At 47.4% G+C, this 26432-nt stretch overlaps 1 protein-coding gene across 13 annotated transcripts in view; it reads right to left on the bottom strand.

Moving 5' to 3' along the window:
* Positions 1 to 26432, bottom strand: part of samd11 (sterile alpha motif domain containing 11) — a 311850-nt gene that overhangs the window by 91456 nt on the left and 193962 nt on the right. For all 13 annotated transcript variants that reach the window (XM_072477949.1, XM_072477943.1, XM_072477944.1 and 10 more), the window contains one exon: positions 3384 to 3545. In XM_072477949.1, the coding sequence (XP_072334050.1) occupies positions 3384 to 3545 (162 nt within the window). The remainder of the gene's footprint in view (positions 1 to 3383; positions 3546 to 26432) is intronic.

Here is a 26432-nt window from a genome sequence, read left to right as displayed (position 1 = left end):
GGGAGAACGGGGAGAAGAGAGAGAGAGAAAGAGAGAGGGGGGAAGGAGAGAGAGAGAGAGAGAGAGAGAGAGAGAGAGAGAATCACAACGTATGAAAATTGATTAGGCTGCAGGGGGATGAAATTCAACTTCAACAGGTGCAAAACAGGCACTAAATATTCGGCCACCCATTGCACAACCCCCAGTGTATAAAGGATAGTCTATGGGGCCGATTCTCATGGAGCCCAAGTGTTCGCGCCGTCGTGGACGGTGTCGCGTTTCACGACGTCGCGAACCGGGCACAATCGATTCTGGCCCCCACAGGGAGCCAGCATGGCGCTGTCGCGTTTCACGTCGCTCCAGCCTCCTTTCGCGGCGCCAAATGGGTACCACGCCAACCCGGGGCATCGTGGCACGGTTGCGCCGATTCTCCGGCCCGGCGCGGGGCTCGGTGAATCGCCCCCTATATTTTCCATCTTTACCAAAGTTGACCCCCATAGAGAGGCTGATGGAGAGACTGACTGAAACAGATTGAGACAGTGTCAGAGACAAAGGAACGTCAAGGAAGAGAAGAGAAGGCATTTTCCTGCTCCAATTAATCCAAGCACAACAGTCAAAATAGCCTCTTCTGGGCTCTAATGTCGATGGCGAGATGGAAAGAGTAATGGAGAGTTAGGGGAAAGTAAGGGAGATGGGTAGGGAGAGGGGAAAGAGGGTGGTAAAGAGAGAGAGAGAGAATAGAAACTGAATAAGGGTAAACCACATAGGAGAGAGGGAAACAGGATTGACAGCATGTGACAAGCAGACAAAATCCCAAAATTAGTGGGCAGCACGGTAGCATTGTGGATAGCACAATTGCTTCACAGCTCCAGGGTCCCAGGTTCGATTCCCAGCTGGGTCACTGTCTGTGTGGAGTCTGCACGTTCTCCCCGTGTGTGCGTGGGTTTTCTCCGGGTGCTCCGGTTTCCTCCCACAGTCCAAAGATGTGCAGGTTAGGTGGATTGGCCATGTTAAATTGCCCTTAGTGTCCAAAATTGCCCTTCGTGGTGGGTGGGGTTACTGGGTTATGGGGATAGGGTGGAGGTGTTGACCTTGGGTATGGTGCTCTTTCCAAGAGCCGGTGCAGACTCGATGGGCCGAATGGCCTCCTTCTGCACTGTAATCATGCTAACCACTATGCTACCATGCTGCCTAAATAAATCCTAAAATAAATCCAATAAACACAACTTTTCTTTAATATACTGCCACTGTTGCAGGTAGGGTTTTATTAATATAATTCTCAGCTCTGATGGTAGCATTGACAAACAACGTCCGGTCTTGCCGGTACTGAGAAAAATTACTTTGTACCATTATAGACTTTAAGTGGGGAGAGAGAAAAATATCCCCGCTCTAATAGCCCACAGAAAGCAAAGGAGAGCATCCCAGCACCAAACTAAAATAATCATTCAGTCTCGCTGATCAAGAATCTGATAACGGAAAAGAGTCATGTGTCTCTATCATTGGTGCAAATCCCGTCTAAGGTCAAAACCGACACGCAGAATAATACATACCGTAAAAATATGCCTGTTGAATAAATCGAATGGATATTGGAAGGTCAGTTTACAAAGGAAAATATGTACTAGAAGAGATAGTTTCACAGTTATTCTTTTTTGATAAATTTAGAATACCCAATTCTTTTTTTTCCAATTAAGGGGCAATTTAGCGTGGGCAATCCACCTTCCCCTGCACATCTTTGGGTTGTGGGAGTGGAACCCTCGCAGACTCGGGGAGAATGTGCAAACTCCACACGGACAGTGACCCGGGACCGGGATCGAACCCGGGTCCTCGGCGCCATGAGGCAGCTGTGCTAACCACTGCACCACCGTGCTGCCCAGTTTTACAGTTAAACTTCTGGAAAAAACAGGAACGTGAAAAATATATGTTTTTTTTAAAATCCATTTACGGGATTTCAGCTTTCGCTGGATAGGCCAATATTTATTGTCCATCCCTGCCCTTGAGAAGGGGGCGGTGTGAGCTGCCTTCTGGAAGTGCTCCAGTCCCTGTGGTGTAGGTGCTGTTAGGGAGGAAGTTCCTATATATTTATAACCATCTACATTGTCCATTTTGTCCAAGTTAATGACATCTTGCAAATTCATAAGTCACCACAAAACGTTCCCGGAGCTGTTCTAATAACCCGCCTGAGGTGTACCAGCTGGAGAAACACAAGTCACATGTTCAGGCAAGATGCGGTCAGCCTATCTAAAGGGCACAAACAAAGGCCTCATTACTTAGGTTATTCCAGCCCCTTTGTTGTTTGAACTCTGCCTACCTTGATTGTTCTGTTTGACCCGACTGTCTAACTGTACGAAGAGATTGAGAGTATGCTTACAAATGGCATAATTGAAGTGGGTAGTTGTGAAAGCTCATCAATTTTGCTGATGCTGCAATACACCAGGAAAACCGTTTGGTTTATTCATGCCCAATGACAGGAGGCAGTGATGGGACGTATAGCTAACAGTGCAGCAAAAGGCCATTTGGTCCATCTGATCAACACTGGCATTATGCTTCACGTGAGCCTACTCCCACCCTCTTCATCCATCAGTATCATTTTCTGTTCCTTTCCCCCTCATATCTGACTTCCCCTTAAAGGCCTCTGTACCACTCACCTCAACTGCTCCCATCTGGTAGGAGGCTCCACATTCTAACCGCTCTCTGGACAAACAAATTTCTCCTGAATTACATATCAGTGACTATTTTATACTTATGGTCCCTAGTTTTGGATTCCCCCACAAATGGTAAGTATTATCTCTCCATCTACCTTGTCAAACCTTTTTCAGAATGTTAATAACCTTTATTAGGTCACCTTTGAGTTTTCTAGAGAAAAAAGGAGCCCCAACTTCTTCAGTCTTTCTTAGATCCGTGATCCCAACAGTGCATAAGGAGGCCATTTGGCCCATCGAGTCTATGAAAGAGCACCATACGTAGCCCCCTCCCCCATCCCTGTAACCCAGCCTAACCTGCGTTTTTTTGGACACTTTGGGGGAAATTTAGCACGGCCAATCTGGCTAATCTGCATATCTTTGGACTGTAGGAGGAAACCGGAGCATCCAGAGGAAACCCACGCAGACACACAAAGAAAGTGCAGCACATGGTCAGAATCTAACCCGGGTCCCTGGTGCTGTGAGGCAGCAGTGCTAGCCACTGTTCTACCATGCCAGGAGGATTGTGACCTCCGGGTTGTGCTATGGGTTTTGTAAATCGCCTTCAGACTTTCCTGTGCCTTTAAATCCTTCTTGTAACATGGAGACCACGGCACTCGTTTAAGGGAGTTCTCACCAAGTTGAATATACACCAAGCCAGAAACAGATATCAGAATTTGCTATTGGCCAGAAATCAGACAACATCCAGCAGCAAGTTCTCTTTACCTCCATGGGTTGGGACTCCCATACTGTTGGCAAGTTGGTACAGACGCTGCTGCTGCTCCTCGTAGGTGCCATGTTCGTTCAATGCGGACATCATTCGCCTGTAGTGTTCTTCAGGTGTCATCTGAATAACCTGATCCTCGATTAAGGGAGTGTGACACTTTTCTTGATGAAAGGGAAAACAAAAAGGTGGAACATTTAAGTACTTTTGCAAAAATAAACCAATCATGCCCGGGTTGGGTAAATATTTGAAGGGGAGTTTCTTTTTAGCAGGCCCTTTGGTCCCATTTCACCTTGTTTTCACTGACCTTCATTGGCTCCTGTCCAATAAACCTCTTGGTTATAATATTTTTCAAATCCCTCCATGTCCTTGTTCTCTCCCGCCCTCCCTCATCTCTGAAATCTCCTCCACTTCCACAATACTACAGAGGCCTGTGCTTCTCTAAGTTTAGCCTCCTAAATGCCCCATCATTAGTCCTTAGAATCATTGAAAAGTTACAGCACATATGGAGGCCATCTGGCCCATGCCAGCCCGAGGACATCCAGGTGCCCTTCCTAGTCCCACCTTCTTGCAGCCGGCCCGTGGCCCTGTATTACAGCTACAGGGTGCAGATCCAGGCGCTTTTCCAAAGAGTTTAGAGTCTCTGCTTCCACCACCAACTCGGACAGCGAATTCCAGATTCCCGCTATCCTCTGTTTAAAAAAAGGTCCTTCCTCATGTCCCTTCTACACCTTCTGCAGTATCTTGAATCTATGCCCCCTGGTTTTCCACCAAGGGAAACAATTTTATCCTGTCCATTCTATCTCTTCCCCTCATAATTTTATACATCTCAATTAAGTCACCCCTCAGCCTTCTTTGTTCTAAGGAAAATAACCCCAACCCATCCAATCTAATAATAATATAATAATCACATATTGTCACAAGTAGGCTTCAATGAAGTTACTGTGAAAAGCCCCCAGTCGCCACATTCCAGCACCTGTTCAGGGAGGACTGTACGGGAATTGAACCCGCACTGCTGGCCTTGTTCTACATTACAAGCCAGCTGTTTAGCCCACTGTGCTAACCAGCCCCTATAACTCTCCTCGCAGCTACACTTTTCCAGCCCTGGCAACATTCTTGTAAACCTCCTCTGCACTCTCTCCAGAGCAATAACGTCCTTCCTCTAATGTGGTGACCAGAACTGCACACAATACTCCAGTTGTGGCCTCACCAGTGTTTTATACAGTTCCAACATTATATCCTTACTTTTATATTCTAAACCTCTGCCAATGAAGAAGAGTATTCCATATGCTTAACAACCTTGTCGACTTGAACTGCTGCCTTTAGAGAGCTGTGTACCTGTACACCAAGAACCCTCACTTCATCTACCCCTCTCAGTATATTCTCATTTATTTTGTACTCCCTATAATTGTTTGACCTCGCTAAATGCATGACCTCACACTTCTCTGTGCTCTCATAATTGCTCCACCATTAGCGGCCGTGTCTTCAGTTACCCGGGCCACCAGCTCTGTTATTCTCTCTCTTCCTCAAGTTCTTCCTCTAAGACACTCTTTAAAACCTTCCTCATTGGCCCAGCTTTTGGTGATCTGACCTAATATCTCCCTATGTGACTCGGTGTGACATTTTGTTTTACAACGCTCCAGAGAAGCACCTTAGGATGTTTCTATACGTTAGAGGCACAATATAAATATATGTTGTTGTTGTATGGGGAGGTGGGTTTTCTGCATGCAGTGAGATATGACACTGCCTGAATGGGTGGGAGAAGCAGATTCAGTGGAATTAGACCTATGCTTGAATAAGAAAGACTTGCTGGTGTATGAGGAAAAATCAGGTCAGTGGGTCTAATTGGATTGCCCTCGTAGAGCGAGCACGGCAACATGGCCTCTTTCTGTGACATTCTAAGATTTTACATTTCCGTCAAGTGTTTAAGATGCTGCCTGTCGGCTGGCAGTTGGTTAGGGCTGGTTTAGCTCAGTGGGCTAGACAGCTGGTTCGTGATGCAGAACAAGGCCAGCAGCGCAGGTTCAATTCCCGCACCAGCTTACCCAAACAGGCGCCGCAATGTGGCGACTAGGGGCTTTTCACAGTAACTTCATACTTGCGAAAAGAAACAAAAAAGGTTATTAGCTACCAACTGTTAGAAGGAGCCAGAGAAGAATGGTTTTCTTTACACTGTTCAGCTAGGGTAATTGATCATTTAATTCAGGATGACACACTCATACATTTGGTATTTGTTCCACATAGCAACCCTTACATATTCTTTCCTCCCCACCATCTTCACAAGACCCGGGCGAGATATGTGGACCAAAGAAGTGAGCAAGGAACACTTTTTAAAAAATAAATTTAGAGCACCCAATTCATTTTTTCCAATTAAGGGGCAATTTAGCGTGGCCAATCCACCGACCCTGCACATCTTTGGGTTGTGGGGGCAAAACCCACACAAACACGGGGAGAATGTGCAAAGTCCACACGGACAGTGACCTAGAGCCGGGATCGAACCTGGGACCTCGGTGCCGTGAGGCAGCAGCGCTAACCACTGCGCCACCGTGCTGCCCTAGCAAGGAACACTTAACTGGAGGTAGAACATTCTCGGGGTTGATAACGTTGTGTGAGCTCTTGGTTTGACAGATCTGCCCAGCGATGTTTTAATAAAAACATGAACACTTTTACGCCTTTGTCGAGAGCACAAGGATTTATTATTCTTATCTGGGCTAGTAAACTCGATATTTTTTACCCAATTCTCCGTTGCCAGTGACGGAATGGACATGCCACGCCCAGGGATCGGACCTCAGCTCAAAAGTACACGGAGCGATAAGTTTGCACCATGAACCAGACGGGCCAGCTGGGGACAGAAACAATAATGCTGCTGCGTGAAAAACGCCTCACCTCAAAATAATTTCCTTTCCCCAAAGCGTGACGTTGGCTTTATAAGACTTTAACTCTTTCAGCATTACGGACCTACATTTAACTTCTAATAAACAGTTGCCCCAAACTCTGTCCCTCAGTGAAGTAACATGACCGTTCTGCTCTAAGATGGAAACAGAGAGGGCAGCACGGTGGCGCAATGGTAGCACTGCTGCCTCATGGCGCCGAGGTCCCAGGTTCGATCCCGGCCCTGGGTCTCTGTCCGTGTGGAGTTTGCACATTCTCCCCGTGTTTGCGTGGGTTTTGCCCCCACAACCCAAAGATGTGCAGGGTCGGTGGATTGGCCACGGTTAAATTGCCCCTTAATTGTCCGTGTGGAGTTGGCACATTCTCCCCGTGTTTGCGTGGGTTTTGCCCCCACAACCCAAAGATGTGCAGGGTAGGTGGATTGGCCACGCTAAATTGCCCCTTAATTGGAAAAAATGAATTGGGTACTCTAAATTTATATATTTTTTAAATATGGAAACCGATATTTTTTTTTTACAGGGAATGTGAATGTGAAAGACACGCAGCTGAATGTCACAGTAAGAATCATTAAATAAACAGAAGAGATGTAAAGCCTTGTGTTTTTCACAGGAACACTCGTTACCTATACTCCAATTATTCAGCATCCCAATTAGGTGTCAAGAGTTTGCACAAGACAGCGTTCTCTTTGCACAGCTTCCATTTCATCTGGTGACAAATCTAAAATCCGTCTTGCTTAATATCAGAAGAAGCTTTCTTTTTTAATGACCGGTGTGAGAGTGTTCGGGCTGATTTCTCATGATCTGGGATCACTGATTAGGAGGCCCAGACAATGTTTTCTGGTGTCGGCGGTCATCCCCCCCCCCCCCCCCCCCCCCCCCCCCCCCACCCCTGCAAAACCTGACCGAGCTCAACTCTCCAATGGCTTTTCACATCCCCTCCCCTTTTTAGTTCTCCACCTGAATCACGAGTTGGTGCATGGTGGACGGACCTGCAGCAGATCTTCATTATGTTTTGTGTTCTTATTCCCATCATACAGACCGTGGCCGTGACACGTTCGGTGTTGGAATATGCAACTATCTTCAGACTAAATCATTGCTCCTTTGCGAGCAAATTCCAAGTGCACCTGATTTGCTGAGTGTTCTTCTGTGTTAAACGCCTCTTAACCTTGGCCTCATGGGCTGGATTGCCCGGTCCCCCGGTGGGGTGTTTCTCGGTGACGCGCCGTTTGCTGGTGGCGGGATTCTCTCTCCCCGCAGCTTGTCAATGGCATTTCCCATTGAAGCCCCCCACGCCGCGGAAAAGGAGAATCGCAACAGCACAAGTAAAAATGGGAGACATTGGGGCAGGGGACACCGTGCCACAGATTGTGGGCACGATTCCATGGAAATGAAACAGAGTTCCGTTTCGGGCACGATTAGCCAAGTGTTGCCCGACGCTTGCAGCGCCAACAAAGATCTCGCTATTAAAATGGGACTCTGCTTATTTTCCAGCCTTGGCCGCACTTAGGCTCATTTCCTGCACTAACGAACTCAGCTCACCTGTGCAGGAAGAGATCGGAGCACCATTTCTAGATGGTGCCCCGATCTCTTAACCCACCCCCCAAACTTCCCAATTATGGGATCCTTGAGCCCCCCGCACCCCATCTCAAGGGCAGGGCATCCCAGGGCCCAATCCCCAGCACGGACAACATGCCACCCGGGCACCACCATTCTGGAGCCCTGTCAGTGCCCCTACCAGCCTGGCATTTCCACCTGTGTATCCTGGCACAGCTGTGCTGGCAGTGCCATGCTGCCCAGGTGGCAGTGTGGGTTCACAGTACCACCCTGCCCAGAGCTCGACCACCCAGGAGCACCTGATCATCTGGCAGTTCCCCCCCCCCCCCCAAAGTGCTGGTACACCTGGTCTACATTTGTGGAAACCAGTCCTGAACTGCATCCACTCGGGGTGTCCTAACTGCTCACTTGAATGAGCAAATCTGGATCCCGCCCTTTGTGGAGTGAGGCCTCTCGCGCGGTTTACCGGCTTGGTTTCAGCCCGTGTCGGTATCAATGGAGAGCTCATTAAAACCAACATCGGAGTGTGCATTTGCGCTAAGGAAAGCAAACTTCATCTCTGGGTGTACAACCAGAGGGATACATCATAAATCCCAGTGAGAAGATAATGGTCAGTCTTTACAGTACCAGCTGGGTTACCGCGAACAATTCTAGTTGCTGCACCACAATAAAGATTGTCCAGGCACAGGTGGCAGTGCAGAAAGAGATATACATATTGTTAAGGTACATTAAGGCTGTGAGGGGAGGTTGAAGTTTCAGGGATTGTTCAACCTAGAGAAGGGAGTTTTTTTGAGGTGGTAACAGAGAAGGTTGATATGGGCAACGCTGTTGATGTGGTGTATGTGGAATTTCAAAAGGCATTTGATGAAGTGCTGCACAACAGACTTGTGAACAGACTTCTAGCTCATGGGATAATAGGAAAAGTAGGCGCTTTTGATCAGAAATTGGCTGAATGACATAAAACAGAGATCAGTGATAAATAGTTGTTTTTCAGATTGGAGGAAGGTTTGTATTGGAGTTCCTCAGGGGGGCAGCGTTGAGGGCTTTTGCTCTTCCTAATATATATTAATTGACCTAGACTGTGTTGTGTATCAGATGATGCTAAGATTGGAAGCGTTATCAACTGTGATGAGGATAGTCTTGAACTGCAAAAGGACACAGGCATATTGGTGAATAGAGCAGCCAAGTGACAGATGAAGTTCAATGTAGAGAAGTGTGGGGCGATTCAATTGGCAGGAAGAATATGGAAAGACAAGGGGCAGGATTCTCCGACCCCCTGCCGTGTCGGAGAATCGCCGGGGATCGGCGTGAATCCCGCCCCCGCCGTCCTCCAAATTCTCCGGCCCCAAGAAATCAGCCCGGCGTGAATTGCGCCGCCCGCCTCGGAGAATGGCGGGGACCGGCATGACTCAATGGGCCCCGGGGCCGCCCGTATTCTCCGGCCCGCGATGGGCCGAAGTCCCGTCCGTTTTTTTGCCAGTCCCGCCAGCCTAAATTGGAGTAGGTCCTTACCGGCGGGACCTGGCGGTGTGGACGGCCTCCGGAGTTCTTGGGGGGGGGGGGCGCGGGAGGATCTGACACCGGGAGGTGCCCCCACGGTGACCTGGCCCGCGATCGGGGCCCACCGATCCGCGGGCGGGCCTGTGCCATGGGGGCACTCTATGCTTCCACACCGGCGGCTGTAGCAGTCTGCCATTGCCGATGCGGAAACAAAGCACTCTGCGCATGCGCGGGAATGATGCCAGCACACGCTGGTGCTCCCGCGCATGCGCCAACTCGCGTCAGCCAGCAGAGGCCCTTCGGCGCCGGTTGGCGTGGGGCCAAGCCCCTTTCCTGCCGGCTGGCGGGGCACAAACCACTCCGGGGTGCGCCTAGCCCCTGAAGGTGCGGAGGATTCCGCACTTTTGGGGCAGCCCGACGCCGGAGTGGTTCACGCCACTCCTCGGCACCGGGACCCCCCGCCCCGCCGGGTTTGGGGAGAATCCCGCCCAATATAACATAAAGGGAAAAACTCCAAAGGCGGTGCTGGAACATGGGGACCTCGGTGTAGATGTACATAAGTCATTGAAGATGGCAGGGCAGGTTGAGAGAGCAGTTAATAAAGAATATAGTATCCTATTAATAGGGGCATTGAGTACAAGAGTAAAGAGGTCATCTGGTGTACTGTGTCTCAGTTCTGGGCGTCATACTTGAGGAAGGGTACAAAGCCTTTGGCGAGATTACAGAGGACATTTGCAAGACTGATCCCAGGAATAAACAACTGTATGTATTAAGATAGATTGGAGAGGTTGGGTTTATTTTCCTTGGAGAAAGAAGGCGGAGGGGAGATTTGACAAAAGTAATCAAGATCCTGAGGGGTATGGACAAGGTAAATAGTGAGAAACTGTTCCCATTCAAGACAGCGACAGGAACTAGAGGGCACATATTCAAAATGATGGGTAAAAGGAGTAAAAGTGACATGAGGAAATCAGGGGGTAGTTGGAGTCCAGATCAAACTTCCTGAGAGGTTGTTGGAGGCAGATTCGATCGAGGTACTCAAAAGGGGATTGGATTGATATCTGAAAAGAAAGGTTACAGGGATAGGGTAGCGGAGTGGGATTACGTAGAATGCTCTTTCAGAGAGCAAGTACAGACTCAATAGACCGAATGGCCTCCTTCTGCACTGTGAGGATTCTGTGCAATTCTGTGAATTATGGGGTGGGAAGAACATTGAAATATTGTGATTAGAATAGATAAATTGAACCCTGACACTGACAAATGTTGAATTCTTTACCCGTCTATCCGGCCTCAATAAAACTCGAGATGGATTTGTAGGCATAGTATTATTTATTTTTAACCAACTTGCAAGTCTGACTCGCTTCTCAGGGACACAGAACACAGAACCAGTCTCCTGGACCCCTTGGAAACGAATGAGGTCCGAGACAAAGGGATCTCTGCAAATACATTCAAATGGCATCAAGTTTCACATACACGATTCCCGTAGGTCATCCTATACCCCTCCTGACCTGGCCATACATCCTAATTGGCTCACTTCTCATTCCTTAACCCTGGCCTCTTGTTACCCAGAATCCTTTTCTCCTCCTCTACCAGACACCCCTCCCCCTTCCTTGCCATGCTTTCTGAAATCCTTTGTCTGTGAACTCACTAGAATTAGACCGGCCTATATCTACATTACTGTAACTAATATATTTAAACTAACTATTTTATATCACATTCATCAACAATATCTTCTAAATTGCCACAAATTCCAAACAAAGACAGGAGGCTCGAGGAGGTTTGTGGACTGACTACGCAGCGGAGGCGGATTGTGTGGAGTGGATGGTCTACGGAGGACTACACAGAGCTAGAAATAGCATCTTGTTGTTCTAAGTGTTGATATCTTGGCAAATTACATTGTTAAGATTTGTTGTTAAGGTCAAGAGATTCCGATGATGGGTATTAATTGAGCATAGATAAGCAAGATACATCTGGGACACTGGTTAGAGCGGGAGGAGCGCGGTGAGACTGAATAAGTTACAAAACTCTCTCAATAAAGAAAAACTCTGTCGCGGTTCCTGCTTCACTAGCTGGCTTGGATACTGTCCTGAGATTGGTTGCGATGGCACATTATTGGGAGATGACAAAGAAACTCAAGGTCGTGTTCTCTGCTGGGCAGTCAGGGTGGAAACTTCGACAGGAGAATTGAACTGGTTGTACGAGTGGGGGGCTCACACCTCCCCCCCCTGACCAGTAACAGGAGCGAGCTTGTGTCAGAACACATTACAGTTACACAGGTGACATTCAACAAAGCTACATTATCAGATATTGGTCACACTTCAGTTCAAAGGGAGCAAGGGTTCACTAACTGGAGTGGTCCTTGAGGCTGAACAGAAGGAGAAAAATCAGGTACAGTCTGAAAATCATTTGGTGGCTCCCTTTCTGCATTTCACCCCCTCCTCTTGGTGACTAAAAGGACACCGTTTTTCATTGCACTGTGTGTCTGAACTCCAATACCCAAAGCATTGTTGTAGGAGGATATGAAGGACCACCATTTAGGCATTCTCAATTATCTGCCAATTTCCACTGGGGAGGGAAGCTCCTTTCTATTTGAGAGGATAATAGAGGCTCCATTAGTACAAGATCTTTATACATAATCAGTTCTGCAAGTTCATTCTCCCCTCCTGACTCTCCCTAAGCTTTGTCATTAGACTAAATTAAGTTAGAAAATTTGGATGAGTAATTCTCCCCATTAAAATCTGGGATTAGCACAATGGTGAAGTAACCACCAGTCCACAGGCTGATACAGCACTGATACCACTGTAAAAATTCAAAGTGATCAATTCCCGTGCTTATCAGCGTTATTCCAAACTCTCTAATCACACCCAAACAAAATGTGGCATTAGTCAGGGGTGAGGTTAGTGTACGGTCCGTTCATTTCTTTACAGCCGGTGTCTGTATCGCACCGACGAGATCATGCTCTCCTCTCTCTGACTGGTAAGACATGGCAAGTTTCATTGGAGCTGCTTTGACAAGTTTGCATTAATAACACAAAAAAGAATGTATCCATTAATTGCCGAACATCAGGACATAATTCGCTGCACAATTCAGAGAGGCCAGAAAGATAGAAATTTCAGACTTCTGTATTAAAGAAGTGTTCTTCTGACATTAGATACAGAGGCACTTTACTGAAGAAACGTTAGGGCGAGCTGTCCTGCTAGACAGGAGGCGGACCAGAAATAGGGCTATAACACTACAGAGACAATTCTACATGTGTTCCCATCAAATGAAGCCCCAGACCAGAAGGCCTCACCTCACCAGATAACTTTAGGTGTGCCACAGTCCCGAATCTAACCCTGGATTGCCTGCTCCTGTCCTGGAGCAGAAAACCTCTAACTCTCACCTCTTTCGAGGAGTCTGGGAGTTGGATCAGTGGCGTCAAGCACCCGTTCCCATCATCAGAACGTACTTTGGCGCGCACGAAAATGCATTTCCCTCCCAAATGGATCGACAAACTGAAAGAAAATGCTGACAGCACCCTTGCGAGATTGAAAGACTTTGCAAATTCTCATTGGAAACCTTCTTAAAATGTTGAAACAGCTGGTTTGGTTGAGGTGGCACAGAAGAGGACATTTGGAGTGGATTTGTCTTTTAATATTTGTTAAACCAGTTCTAAATAGGAGCCAAAGAGATTGGTTGCAGTTTTCAAGGTGTACACAATGGCAGCAGTGTCAAAGCGAATGAGCAGATTCCACGGCAAAGGTTGGGATTTTGAAGTTCTCAGCCAGTGATACCTTCAGCTCAGGCTTCTGCCCTTGTCATTACTGTGTAATAATGTCCCCGATCCACCCAGATCTAAGTCCACCCCAATGAGAAAGCTCTCAAAACCTACCCAGCTCAGATCAGACACCTGTCCCGCCTCCACTCCCTCATTAATTACAGACTCCGCCACATTCTCCATACCAATCCACATTTGAAGGGGGCGCTTTCAGAATATTGCACGTCAAAGACGGTCTTGGATAAGCGGCCTCTAACTCCAGCTTACAAAATTCCCAAGCACAATTCCTGATATAACAATCACTTATTGTCTTCAAAGTAGGCTTCAATGAAGTTACCGTGAAAAGCCACCAGTCGCCACATTCCGGCGCCTGTTCGGGGAGACCTGTACAGGAATTGAACCCGCGCTGCTGGTATTGTTCTGCACTGCAAACCAGCTATTTAGCCCACTGTGCTAAACCAGCCCCGCAGTTGTTACCCATCAGTGTAAATAACAGATTCTAGTATTTATGATTACAAGATAGATTAAATTGGAGCTAAACATACAGCAGACCTAAAGATTTGGACACTTACAGCTGGTACATTCTCTGCACAATTACAGGCCCTGATGGTGCAGCGCTATGCTCAAAGAAAGAAAGGATTTACATTTCTATTGCACCTAAATCATCAGGGCTGGTTTAGCTCAGTGGGCTAGACAGCTGGTTTGTGATGCAGAACAAGGCCAGCAGCACGGGTTCAATTCCTGTACCAGCTAAGAATTCTGAATTCTCCCTCTGTGTACCCGAACAGGCGCCGGATTGTGGCGACTAGGGGCTTTTCACAGGAACTTCATTGCTAGTGTAAGCCGACTTGTGACAATAAAGATTATTTACATTTACACTTTCCTCAGTGTTTTACAACAAATTAAGTACTTTTGAAGTACAGCCGCTGTTGTATGTAGGAAATGTGGCAGCCAAACATCACACAACCACCTCCCACAGACAGTAATGAGATGATGACCAGATGATTCTTTTATAGCAATGGTGCAGAGGGATGAATATTGGCCAAGAGAAAAATTATTTGCTCTTCTTCGTATAGTGCCATGGGATCTTCACATTCCCCACCCCCCACACGCCCTCCAAACCCCGCGCAGGGCACCCCTAGCCTGATCTCCGGCACACAGAAAAAAGCCAGCTTGGCATCGCCAACTGACACCCTGGCAGTGCCAAGCTGACACCCAGGTGGCACTGCCATGGTGCCAGGCTAGCAGTGCCATGGTGCCCGTGTGGCACTAGCAGTACCAGGGTACCACCCTGCCCAAAGGGCATGAATCCGGGGGACATCCGATCTCCTGGGAGACATCCACGAGCGCCGTTCTGTCTGGTCCCCATTGCGGAGACCAGTGCTGAACGGCACTCAGCCAAGGTCTCCGAAGCGAAGCGGATTGATCCGGATGCCTCGAGGCGTTGCGAGCCGGGTAGATCCCGGAAGCCGGGTCTCCTGACTTCTATCAGCCACGCTGCGTAGCGGCGAGTTCCTTTTCGGGTGCAGCGTGAACGTTAGATCGCGCCCATTGTTTTTTTTAAGTTGGTATGTATCGTGCATTTGTTAGTTAATATGACAGAACTCGACAGAATCACGTCACAAGCCACCCAATAGTCACATGCCTCTTGTTTTCCAATTGCGAAGTAAGACTTGGCAGTGATTGCACAGATGCCTGCAACCCACATCTTCCCACCTTCCTGGCCAAAGGTGGGAGGTGTGACGTCAAAAGGCAGCAGCCCGTGACCTCAATGGAAAAAAAGCTCTTGTGAAAATAAACTCCCCTTCACTTTACAAGCATCCTCAATATCGGATATAACCGACACTCACTGACCCCGGCCACACACAGATATTGACCTGGTTCTTCACTCCAACCGAATATTGTAAATCTGTCTTCATTCTCCCATCGCAATGTTTGTCAAAGTGACATGAATCCCCTTCAAGTCTACTTTTTTTTAAAAACCACACACATTCCTTGGTCTTATAGCTTCAATGTTGAAGAGTTAATGAGTTTTTCCAACATTGGAAGCCGGAAAGTCGAGGCCAGCGCAAAACCTGAGTGGATGTGCGATTATATCCTGAGATAGGAACATGAGAACTCAAAATTGGCCATTCAGCTCCTCGAGCTTGTTCCAACCATTCAATTAAATCGTGGTCAATCTGAACTCCTTAACTTCATACAGCCACCTTTTCATCAACCGTTTTTAATGTAAGTTATGATGTGGTATGACACACGCGCACACGCACACATGCAGTAGTTTGCACCCCTGCCACTGGGTAACCCACAGCTGGGTGTGACCGGAAGATCCCTCCATCAGGAATGGCCAGAAAAGTCTGGCCAATACGTCTAAAGGGACCCAGCTACATATTTGAAAAATAAAGATTTGCAGATCTTTGGAAGAGGGGTATGGGCGAAGGAATGCTCCTGAAACGTGCCAACGCCGCTGTGATGGTCCAAATGACTCCCTGCTGTGCCATAGGCTTCCAAAAGCCAAATACACGCCTCTCAGAGTCATAGATGTTTACAGCATGGAAACAGGCCCTTCGGCCCAGCTTGTCAATGCCGCCCAGTTTTTAATCACTAAGCTAGTCCCACTTGCCCACATTTGGCCCATATCCCTCTATACCCACCCTGCCCATGTAACTGTAACTGCTTTTTAAAGGAAAAAATTGTACCCGCCTCTACCACTGCCTCTGGCAGCTCGTTCCAGATGCTCACCACCCGCTCTCTAAAAACAAATCCCCCTCTGGTCTCTTTTGTATCTCTCCCCTCTCACCTTCAACCTACGCCCTCTAGTTCTAGACTCCTCTACCTTTGGGAAAAGATGTTGACTATCAACCTTATCTAGGCCCCTCATTATTTTATAGACCTCCATAAGATCACCCCTAAGACTCCTACGCTCCAGGGAAAAAAAGTCCCAGTCTATCCAGCATCTCCTTATAACCCAGACCATCAAGTCCTGGTAGAATCCTCGTAAATCTCTTCTGCACTCTTTCTAGTTTATAATATCCTTCCTATAATAGGGTGACCAGAACTGAACACAGTATTCCATGTGTGGTCTTACCAATGTCTTGTACAACTTCAACAAGATCTCGGAAACTTACCAGGTGATGCAGGAGGAGGAGGTGACCTAGGTGGTGGAGTTGAAAGGTAAGTGGGAGGAGGAATTGGGAGAGGAGATCGAAGAGGGGACGTGGGCAGATGCCCTAGGGAGAGTGAATTCTTCCTCTTCGTGCGCAAGGCTCAGCCTCACACAGTTTAAGGTGCTGCACAGGGCACACATGACCAGGGCAAAGATGAGCCGGTTCTTTGGGGGTGAGGACAGGTGTGTTAGGTGCTCAGGGAGCCCAGCAAATCACACCCATATGTTCTGGGCATGCCCAGCGCTGGAGGAATTTTGGAAGGGCGTAGCGAGGACGGTGTCGAGGGTGGTAGGATCCAGGGTCAAACCGGGCTGGGGGCTCGCAATATTTGGGGTGCCAGAGGAGCCGGGAGTGTAGGAGGCGAAAGAGGCCGGAATTCTGGCCTTCGCGTCCCTGGTAGCCCGGCGAAGGATTCTCCTTCAGTGGAAAGATGCGAGACCCCCAAGCGTGGAATCCTGGATCAGCGATATGGCGGGGTTCATTAAATTGGAGAGGGTGAAATTCGCCTTGAGAGGATCGGTACAAGGGTTCTTTAGGCAGTGGCAACCGTTCTTAGACTTTCTGGCAGAACGATAGACATTGGTCAATGGCAGCAACAGCTCAGAGGGGGGGGGGGTGGTTACTTTATTTTTGTTTATGTTATTTACACTGGAGGGTCTGAGGGGGTGTATACACCTGTTGTGTTAAGTCGGGGTGTTAATGTTAATTTATTATTTAGTTACAGGGGGGGGCGGGGTTTGGGGGGTTGCTTTTTTTAGATTGTGTTTTGTACTTAACCCTGTTGGGTTCTTTTTTCTTTCTCATTTTGTTATTGATATTTTATGAAAAAAAACCTTTAAATAATTTTTTTCTTTTTTAAACTTCAACAAGACTCCTGCATTCAATATTCTGCCCAATAAAACCTAGCATGCTGAATGCCATCTTCACCACCCTGTCTACCTGCCACTCCACCTTCGAGGTGCGGAAGGTATAACAGCATCTGTGTAATGCTGAAGAAGTGTCACCCCTTGCATGGTTGGCCTAACCCCCAAGGGTGTAATTAAAATCCACATTAATCCTGGAGCAATTGATGGAGTGCTGTCGACAAACAGGCACTGAGCAACCAACTAATCACCTCAAAATTTGTGGTCACTTTGTGGACACCAGGATGTAACCAGCAACCTTGAAGCCATTATCCAGAGTGCTTCATGTCTTCAGAGAGATGGGGGAGGAGATTTGGCAAAAAGAAACATGGTCGAAAAAGGACCTAAAAACGCATTACTACAACAAAATCTACATCACCACTGCACAAGCCTTACAAGCGTTCTTTACTTCTCTTCCCCAGTTTTCTCCTACCCTTGGCTGAAGGCGCAGCTTCCTTGCTGGGGGGATAGGTCATGGATTCCAAGCACCTCCCGGCATCTTGCCTTAGTTTCGAGAAACTATTCAACCACGAGACAATGCAGCCAAGCACCAATCCTGTCTGTGCACCCGTTTGACCATCAGGGTCACTTGATCAAAATCAGCTGCATGACCTCTCTGCCCTACCGTTGGGGCGCTGAACTTCCCGTCGGTGCCTGGCCTCTTTTACATTGCTAAGCACGAATGTTTGCATCGTTAACCAACCATGGACTGCAACAAACAAGTTTGCCTTGAACTGGGCAGCATGTTTAGGTACCACATGATGAGCAATGCCACAGAGCTCTGTATCTCCCCGATATGTTGAATTGATCTGACACACTCTAAATGCCATGCTTGGTACACACATCTAACAAATCAGGATTGAAACACTTTCAGAATAAATATGCGGAAAGGTCCAGAGGTATTCAAAGAATTTCCAGAGCTAACAGATAAGAGAAGCCAAGCAACAGCCACTCGCACAAAACGTCCACAAAAAAAAACATCAATAATTGGCCTCTCGTCTTCTCAGAATATATCTACTCCTTGTCTGGAAGGAGAAGCCTGAGCCAGAGCCAGAGCAGACCAGGTTAGGAAGTTTAACATTGTAGCTATGCTTCAGACCCCACTCCATCCATGAGCAATGCCACGGGCGGTCAACCCATATGTAATTTAAGAGTCCTGTTTCTTACGCATCACACATTAAATCTGAATGATGGCATATTACGCCAGGGTTGAAAAAGACGCACTTCTCTAATCAGTTCAAACAATAACACCATCTCGCCGATTTGGTAAAACAGATGCTTGTTATGGGCCAGGGTTTAGAGAACCACAAAGTGTATCATGGAGTTCCCCTGACCCACAACTTTTACAAGATTGTGGTATGGGGAGCACACGGCCCACTCGACAGGTGTGGTAGAGCAGAAATGGAAAAGTATTTTTTAAAGCAAAACAATGTTTATTCTATGAACTAAGGTTAACCTTTTTAAAACATACAGTGAACATCTTAGCACCCATTAATTCAAATACAACCCCCAAAGAATACAACACTAAGTAATCCTTTAAGCTTTCCTTTTAACATCCATAAGACTTAAAAGACCTTTTACCAGAGGCACATCAGGTTAAAGTCACTACTGAAAACAGTTATAATTCTGAATTCACCAAATGATCAAGTGATAGTCTTTTCATGGAAGAGAGATCAACAGTACAGCTGCTCTGTCTGGTTTCAGCTCCCACATTGAAAACAAAACGAAAACACACCCTGCAGTAAACAGCCTAAAACGAAAGTAAAAAGCTGACAGACAGCCCAGCTCCACCCACTCTCTGACATCACTGCAGTACTAAACACCCATTTCTTAAAGGTACTCTCACATGACACACTGAAAATCCTTCGGAAAAGCAATCAACTGAAATTAATTACGTCTCTACAATTATTTTTCCAAGGATTCCTGGGAACATTTTTATTTCCAGCCTAGGTAACTAATTAGCTGTGTAACATTAATAAGATAACGGACTCATTAAAAAGTTTACCAGATAAAATCCATCCAACTTCGTGAAAAGCGAGCCATTAATTTTGCCTCTGTTCCCAGCATTTCATTCCACAGGCCAACCTGCTCCAGTTTGCATGCGGCATTTTCTTCCTCTGACAGGCACCTTCCACACATCCAAACTTTCATCAGTTTAAACAAAATCTTTTCTTCCCTCCTGGCCTCCTTTTGCTTTTCTTGTGGGTGACCTTTCTCCTCCCCATTGACGTGGCTCATTTTTTACCTATCTCTTTGAATTTGGCCTGATTTGTGGCAGAGTTCTATCAGATACCATTCAAGCAAGCTCAAACTCCTGTTCTTTCAATCTCACGGGCTGCATATATTCCATACATTCCACAGGAGATTGACTATACGTTGACTATACATTGTGCACACTGAATAATCCTCTAGAAAATAGACTACATGTATTGCATACATGGCACTCAGTGAATTTATCAGCAGTAATCTATTTCTTTATTCTGCCATGTAATCTCAGCGCATGCAAACAAATCATAGGACAGCTAATTATTCCCAAAGAAACTCCCAATACTTTCTTCAATTGCAACAATCACCGGCTGCAGTGGATAAATCGTTTTATGAACTAAATTCTTCAAACAGTTCTAATCTAATTGCAAAAATGTACAGGAAAGTTGCCATAGTCCCAGATGGCCAGAGGCTGCTTTCCCCTTTGAGGGGGGAAGAGCTGACTGGTGGTGATTTAACCTGAGGGTCACCACACCTCAGGCAAGGAGCAAGGTTGAGAAGGCGGGGCCTTCATGAATAACCTCAGCCAGTACGGGGATTGAACCCGTGCTGCTGGTCTCGCTCTGCATCACAAGCCGGCTATCCAGCCCACTGAGCTAAACCAGTAAAAAAAAATGTACAATCTAGTGTGGGATGAGACACCTGATGAATCAGGTCGAGAACACACTTTTAGTTTTGGAACTCATGAATAAACCAAGCCTGAAGTGGCCCTATCTCGAGCCCCGTCCTTCCCCCATATCATGCCTGCATGGGGAGGCGGTGGCGTAGTGGTACTGTCACTGGACTAGTCAACCAGAGACCCAGAGTAATAATTTGGGGACCCAGGTTCGAATCCCACCACTGCAGATGGTGAAATTGAATTCAATAAAAATCTGGAATCAAAAATCTAATAATGACCTTGAAACCATTGTCCATTGTCGTAAAAACCCATCTGGTTCACTAATGTCCTTTAGGGAAGGAAATCTGCCGTCCTTACCCGGTCTGGCCTACATGTGACTCCAGACCCACAGCAGTGTGGTTGACTATTAACTGTCCCCTCAAGGGCACAGCTGGCGACGCCAACATCCCATGAACACATTTAAAAAAAAATGTTAATACAAATATCGTGCGTTGGCTATTTTCCCGTCCATTATTAATTCTACCAGCTAGAACACAGCCTCTTCTTTCTGGCTGTGCTGGGCTGCCTGGGACACGGTGTTCCCGGTGTTGCTGCCAATGATGTTGGGGTGATTGGTCAATGGCTAACTTATCCTCTGTGCCTGGCAAGCCCGTTTGCCCTCCCATGGAGAGGCGATGCTCCCAAAACATTTAATACTCAGCTCAGCAGTCTCCATTCATACTTCTGTTCCCTCTAGACTAGACCATTCCAACCGCTGGCTCCCGGTCCAGCGAGTGCTGGAAAATGGGGTTAGAATAGACAGGGTTTTTTCAAGAGCCTCTTGCCCAATCCCATAACCTCCTCCGGCCCTATAACTCTGTGATATGTGTGCTCCTTCAATTCGGGCTTCCGATGCATCCTAAATTAGATCTGTACATCAATGATGGCTTTGCTTTGAATTGCTTAGGTCCCCAGCTCTGGAATTCCCTCCCCAAATCTTTCTGCCTCTCTACCTTGCGTTCCTAATTTAAAGCCCTTTTTTTGATTGATATTTATTGTCACATGTACCGAAGTACAGTGATAAGTATTTTTCTGCGGCCAAGGGAACGTACACAGTACGTACATAGTAGACAAAAGAAGAATTGACAGAGTACATTGACAAATGGTATGTCAACAAATAGTGATTGGTTACAGTGCGGAACAAGGGCCAAACAAGAGCAGCATAGGGCGTCATGAATAATCTTCTTACAGGGAACAGACCAGTCCAAGGGAGAGTCGTTGAGGAGTCTTGTAGCTGTGGGGAAGTAGCTGTTCCTATGCAATTATAGAATTTACAGTACAGGAGGCCATTCAGCCCATCGAGTTTGCACCAGCTCTTGGAAAGAGCACCCTACCCAAGCCCACACCTCCACCCTATCCCCATAGCCCAGTAACCCCACCCAACACTAAGGGAAATTTTGGACACAAAGCGCAATTTATCATGGCCACTCCACCTAACCTGCACATCTTTGGACTGTGGGAGGAAACCGGAGCACCCGGAGGAAACCCACACACACGGGGAGAACGTGCAGACTCCGCACAGCCAGTGACCCAAGCCGGAATCGAACCTGGGACCCTGGAGCTGTGAAGCAATTGTGCTAACCATCATGCTACCGTGTTGCCCCCGATGTCTGGATGTGCGGGTCTTCAGACTTCTGTATCTTCTGCCTGATGGAAGGGTCTGGAAGAGGGCAAAGCCTGGGTGGGAGGGGTATCTGAACTAGCTTTTCGGCCCAGCATCTGGTCACCCATCCTAAGATCCTCTTAGGTGGCTCAGTCTCAAATTTTGTTTCCGTTTTGCCCCTGTAAAGCAGTTTGGGATGTTTAACTGTGGGCGCGATTCTCTGCCCGGGTTGTGCCCGCCGCACATCCCTCTATGCCAGGAGAATAGCGGGAGGGCTCCGAAACAGGGTTTGCACTGGGTGCCAAAAGGAGGGTGATGCTCCCCCCAAGACCGCCCCCCCCTCCCACCTTCCTCTGCCGGCTCAGTGGAGGCCAGCGGGAATCACTACTAGTCTCCATTGTCGGAGACCAGATGTGATGACCATGCCTAGGGACTCGCAGACCGCTGCAGTCCCCGGGTGGTCATACACATGGCAGAGCAGGGCCCTGGCATCGCCACTTCGCACCACCATGGTGCCAGGGGTCGTAACCTGAAAGGGGGCTTGGCCACAAAGGCGATACATTTGGTGACCTAAAAAGTGGGGGAGTGGCAGGGGGCTGTGCCGACTACTGGGGGGGGGGGGGGGGGGGGGGGGGGGCTGATGCCGGATAGAAGTGGGGGGGGGGGTGGAATTACAATGGGAATCACACCAGAACAGCCAGCGGGGTTCTCACAAGTTTCCCGCCCGGAATGACACTTAGGGCGGGATTCTCCATCTGTTCAGGGCAGCCGGATTCTCCAGTCCCACTGCCGTGAATGTGAGGTTTGCCTGAGCCCCAAATTCCCCGTCCTCGTTAACAGCAAAAGCCTCGCAACGGAGAATCCCGGCCGAAATAACCTTTTGGGAGAATTCCACCCTGTGTCAAAGGTGCCATATAAATGCAGGTCGTTAGCGACGCCGTTGTTGTCAAGGATCAGGGAGAACTTCCAACTGAGGAAACCGGGATGAAAAGGCTACAATTCTGACCCTAGTGTTGGGGATTCAGGAGCTGTCGCAACGCTCACATTCTTTTCAGCATTTTGCTGCTATACCAGCAGCCACCACACAGTCTGAAACTGGCTAATTTCTGATATTAATGCAATAAAATCGCCACGGCCACTACATGGTTACACAGAACAAACAGGCAAAGCTACCGCATTCAATCCCGGAAAGCGTGGTGAAAATCCCACATCCCTACTTAATAAAATTGGAATTTAACCTCTCCACACTCCAGAGATCAGTGGCTCTGAAAATCACTTTCGCTACTTTACTTCCACCTCTTCGTCTCCATCCTCGACGCACAAGAAATATATTCTTCAAGGATCAGTAAGGGGGTTATTGCAACCTAAATGACCCCCCACCCACCCAACAAAGTGGGCTTAGGTCAAACACATTTTACTTACGCCCGGCCAAACTTTACACCCCACTGAAGTAAGCCCAAAGCGGGTGTAGGACAGGCATCTATAACTAGAACCCACCCTGTGTTCCTGACACCGCATACACACAATTATCTTCTGGAATGCAGTAGACGGTTAAATGATGCAAACTCAGTTTTCCTCCTAAAAGCGGTGAACCAAATGGACCCATCGCGAGAATATGCCAATGGCTGGGTACAAAATAAAATTCATGCCTTTCAACATGGGTGGCCGCTAAAAGGTTGCCATGCCAGCAAGCTACACCAGGCAGAAATAAGAGAACTTGTTATTTTTCTACCCCACGCAGTGACTCACACTGTGCTCCGGAGGTCTACAGGATATTTCTTTTCTGTCCAGCATCTCATTCATGTGGCCAGTTTTTCTGTAGCAACATTGATAGCAAACGCCAGTGAGCTTTTCAACCTGGAGAAGCATCTCAATCAAGCCCGATCTTATGTTCACCCAAAATCCAAGCATGTAGTTATTATGACCTTCTGGGGAGTAAGGGAGTGTGCACCATCCGATTCCCATGAACTCATAACGAGTATGAACCCTCCCAGTAAATGGGGGCAGAGCTTCCTCCTTAACAGGGAAGGCTCCACAGGATAAAATCCCCGGTCTGGGTCCAGGTTTGTGAGGTTGACTCTTTGAGCCTGGGAGCTAGTAGTCTACATTAACAAATCTCTTTCTTTGTATCCTACCGTGCGTCCGATGAGTATTTCTCACCCGTTGGATTCTACTGTACTCTTCAGCGGTAGTTAGTGATAAAGGACTGGGAACGGATCATAAGAAATAAAAACAACCAGTATCCTACAGATCTGTATCAGATATTGTTGCCCTGCAGGCCTACCCCACCATTCGATACGACCATGGCTGATCTGCCTGAATTCCACATTCCCACCTCGCCCCATGGTCCTTGATCCCCTGAGAGATCAAAATTCTGCCTATCTCCAGTTTCAAATATACCCCCATCGATGGAGCCTCCACAACCCTGTGTGGTAGGAAATTCCAACTGTCCGCAACGCTCAAGTGAAGAAAGTGACAACTTTTAAACTGGTCCAACATCAGACCAGTGTGGTAGTCACCACTGTTGTATTATATTGTATATATGGGTATTACGGTAAGGCCCCTGTACTACAGGTACGGGGGTAGATCCCAGCCTACTGACTCCGCCCAAGAGGGGGAGTATAAATGTGTGTGCTCTCCGAACAGCAGCCATTTCTTAAGCTGCTGTAGGAGGCCACACATCTCTGTGTAACAAAGCCTCGATTACATTCTACTCTCGTCTCGTCGTAATTGATAGTGGATCAACCAGTACTACAAACTCAGGACTAGCTAGCGTGTTTAAATACAGCGTTGACTACTCCTTTACAACGATAAAAACTTCTCGCCATAATGACCGACAGAAACAGCGGCCGGAACTCTCCGGTTATTGAGATTCTCTTTTCCCGCTGGCAGCCCCCACCCACCTCGCCTCGCCCTTCATTTTCAAACCCTCCTGAGTTCTGGCGGATTTGGACCCAGTTCGGCCCCCACCCGGCTGAAAGCACTCACAGTTCCCTTCAACTCCACCCTCATCCCTCCACAGCAGATCTTCTAAGTAAACCAACCTAGAACCATGCTGGCTGGCTACCTTTACCAAAGGACCAGCCAGCATGGCAGGCAGATCAACATCCTCACAATAAACTACATCATATTAAAATGTGGCAAGAGAATTAGAGATAATGAAGACCCGTTTGGTCTCACTTTATTTCTCCATATCCTCTACTTCAACATTGAATGTTTATTTTCCGGTAAATCAATCCAGCATTTCACCTCCAAGGCTCCATTCTAGTATATTTTTTATTTATAATTAACTGGGAAGAGGAGAGACCATTGTAGAACAGCGCTACTATTTATGTGACTTCTCACCATATCCGTCAATCCCCAGAAACACATCAACCTGCTTCTTGAATCCCTTTTTACTTCCCCTGCCTTCCCTGGTAATTTATTCCACTTGTCTGATACCCTGTGGATAGAACTCTTCCAGTTGGCTTCCTTTCTTGCTCCAGTATTGCTTTCCTCTATTGTTTGCAGTCAGGCACTACACGTTGGGAGTTTGGTGCCACATCCTTTGAAAATGTTCCGAAGCAAGACAGCAACTACACCTTCTGGCTGATGGTCACTAAGCAACATTCTGAAATTCAGTCAATCGCTCAGTATTTTGTTCTGAGCGAGCTTGCACAAGTTTATTTTAAAAACGTGCGGATCATCACTCATTTCTCTAACCCTCCCCCCTCCGTTCTGAGGCTCCTGCACACAACATCACGAAGATACCCACTCTTCCACCACCAATGGTGACCTCTGTTCTCGGCAGGTTCTAGGACCATGGGTGAACAGCACTGTTGTGATTAAGGGCGTCAGAGAAAAAAAAAAACAAAGCGAAGAGACAAAGTACACGGAGGGTAACACCTCCCTCTTCCGGCAATGGTTTTTATTTGCTCCCCATATTTGAGGAAGAATATACTTGCGTTGGAGGTGGTACGGGGAAGGTTCACTTGATTGGTGCCTGGGATGAGAGGTTGTCTCAATTGGGCCTATCCTCTCTGGGGTTTAGAGGAACGAGAGGTGTGTATCATTGAAACATACCAGATTCTGAAGGGGATTAACAAGATTGGCATTGAGACGTTGTGTCCCCTGGCTGGGGAATCTCAGTCTCAGGATAAGGGTCAATCATTTAGGACTGAGGTGAGGAGACATTTCTTCACTCAGGGGCTTGTAAATCTGTGCAATTCTTTAACCTGGACGGCTGCGGATGCCCAATTTTTCAATATATTTACGGTTGAGATAGACGGAGGTTTGGTCTTTCGGCGAATCAAGAGATAAGGGAAGTGAGAGGAAGTGGAGGTAAGATCAACCAAGATTGTGCTGAATGACAGAGTAGGCTCACAGGGCCATTTGTTCTATGTTCCCCCATTGACCCACTCTCTTTATGTAAAGTTCTGAGCACGGTACTGCTCCAATGCTATGTTTGGTCATTGCTCCAGTTGTTCATAACGATCGACTCATTAATTTAACAAAGAATAAGGGACCACGTTTCCACCAGTTCAGAGCAGAGGCCCATTACACAAACACAAATAAAGTTCCAGTTATGTTAAAAGTGTCCATTTCCATTCCTAACAATGACCATCAATGGAAAATGCCATGGCCAACAATCCAGCTACGTTACAGCCAATCTTTGTGGGGCAGAGAGATTTAAATATCAGGACAAGACGAATTTAAACGGGTCCAACATCAGACCAGTTACCACAAACTCAGGACTAGCTAGCGTCTTTAAATACAGTGTT

The sequence above is a fragment of the Scyliorhinus torazame genome, chromosome 16 (assembly GCF_047496885.1).
Source record: "Scyliorhinus torazame isolate Kashiwa2021f chromosome 16, sScyTor2.1, whole genome shotgun sequence".
In the NCBI taxonomy this organism is placed as follows: Eukaryota; Metazoa; Chordata; class Chondrichthyes; order Carcharhiniformes; family Scyliorhinidae; genus Scyliorhinus; species Scyliorhinus torazame.
Note: the sequence above shows the minus strand (reverse complement) of the source record. Positions and strands in the feature narration are given on the sequence as shown.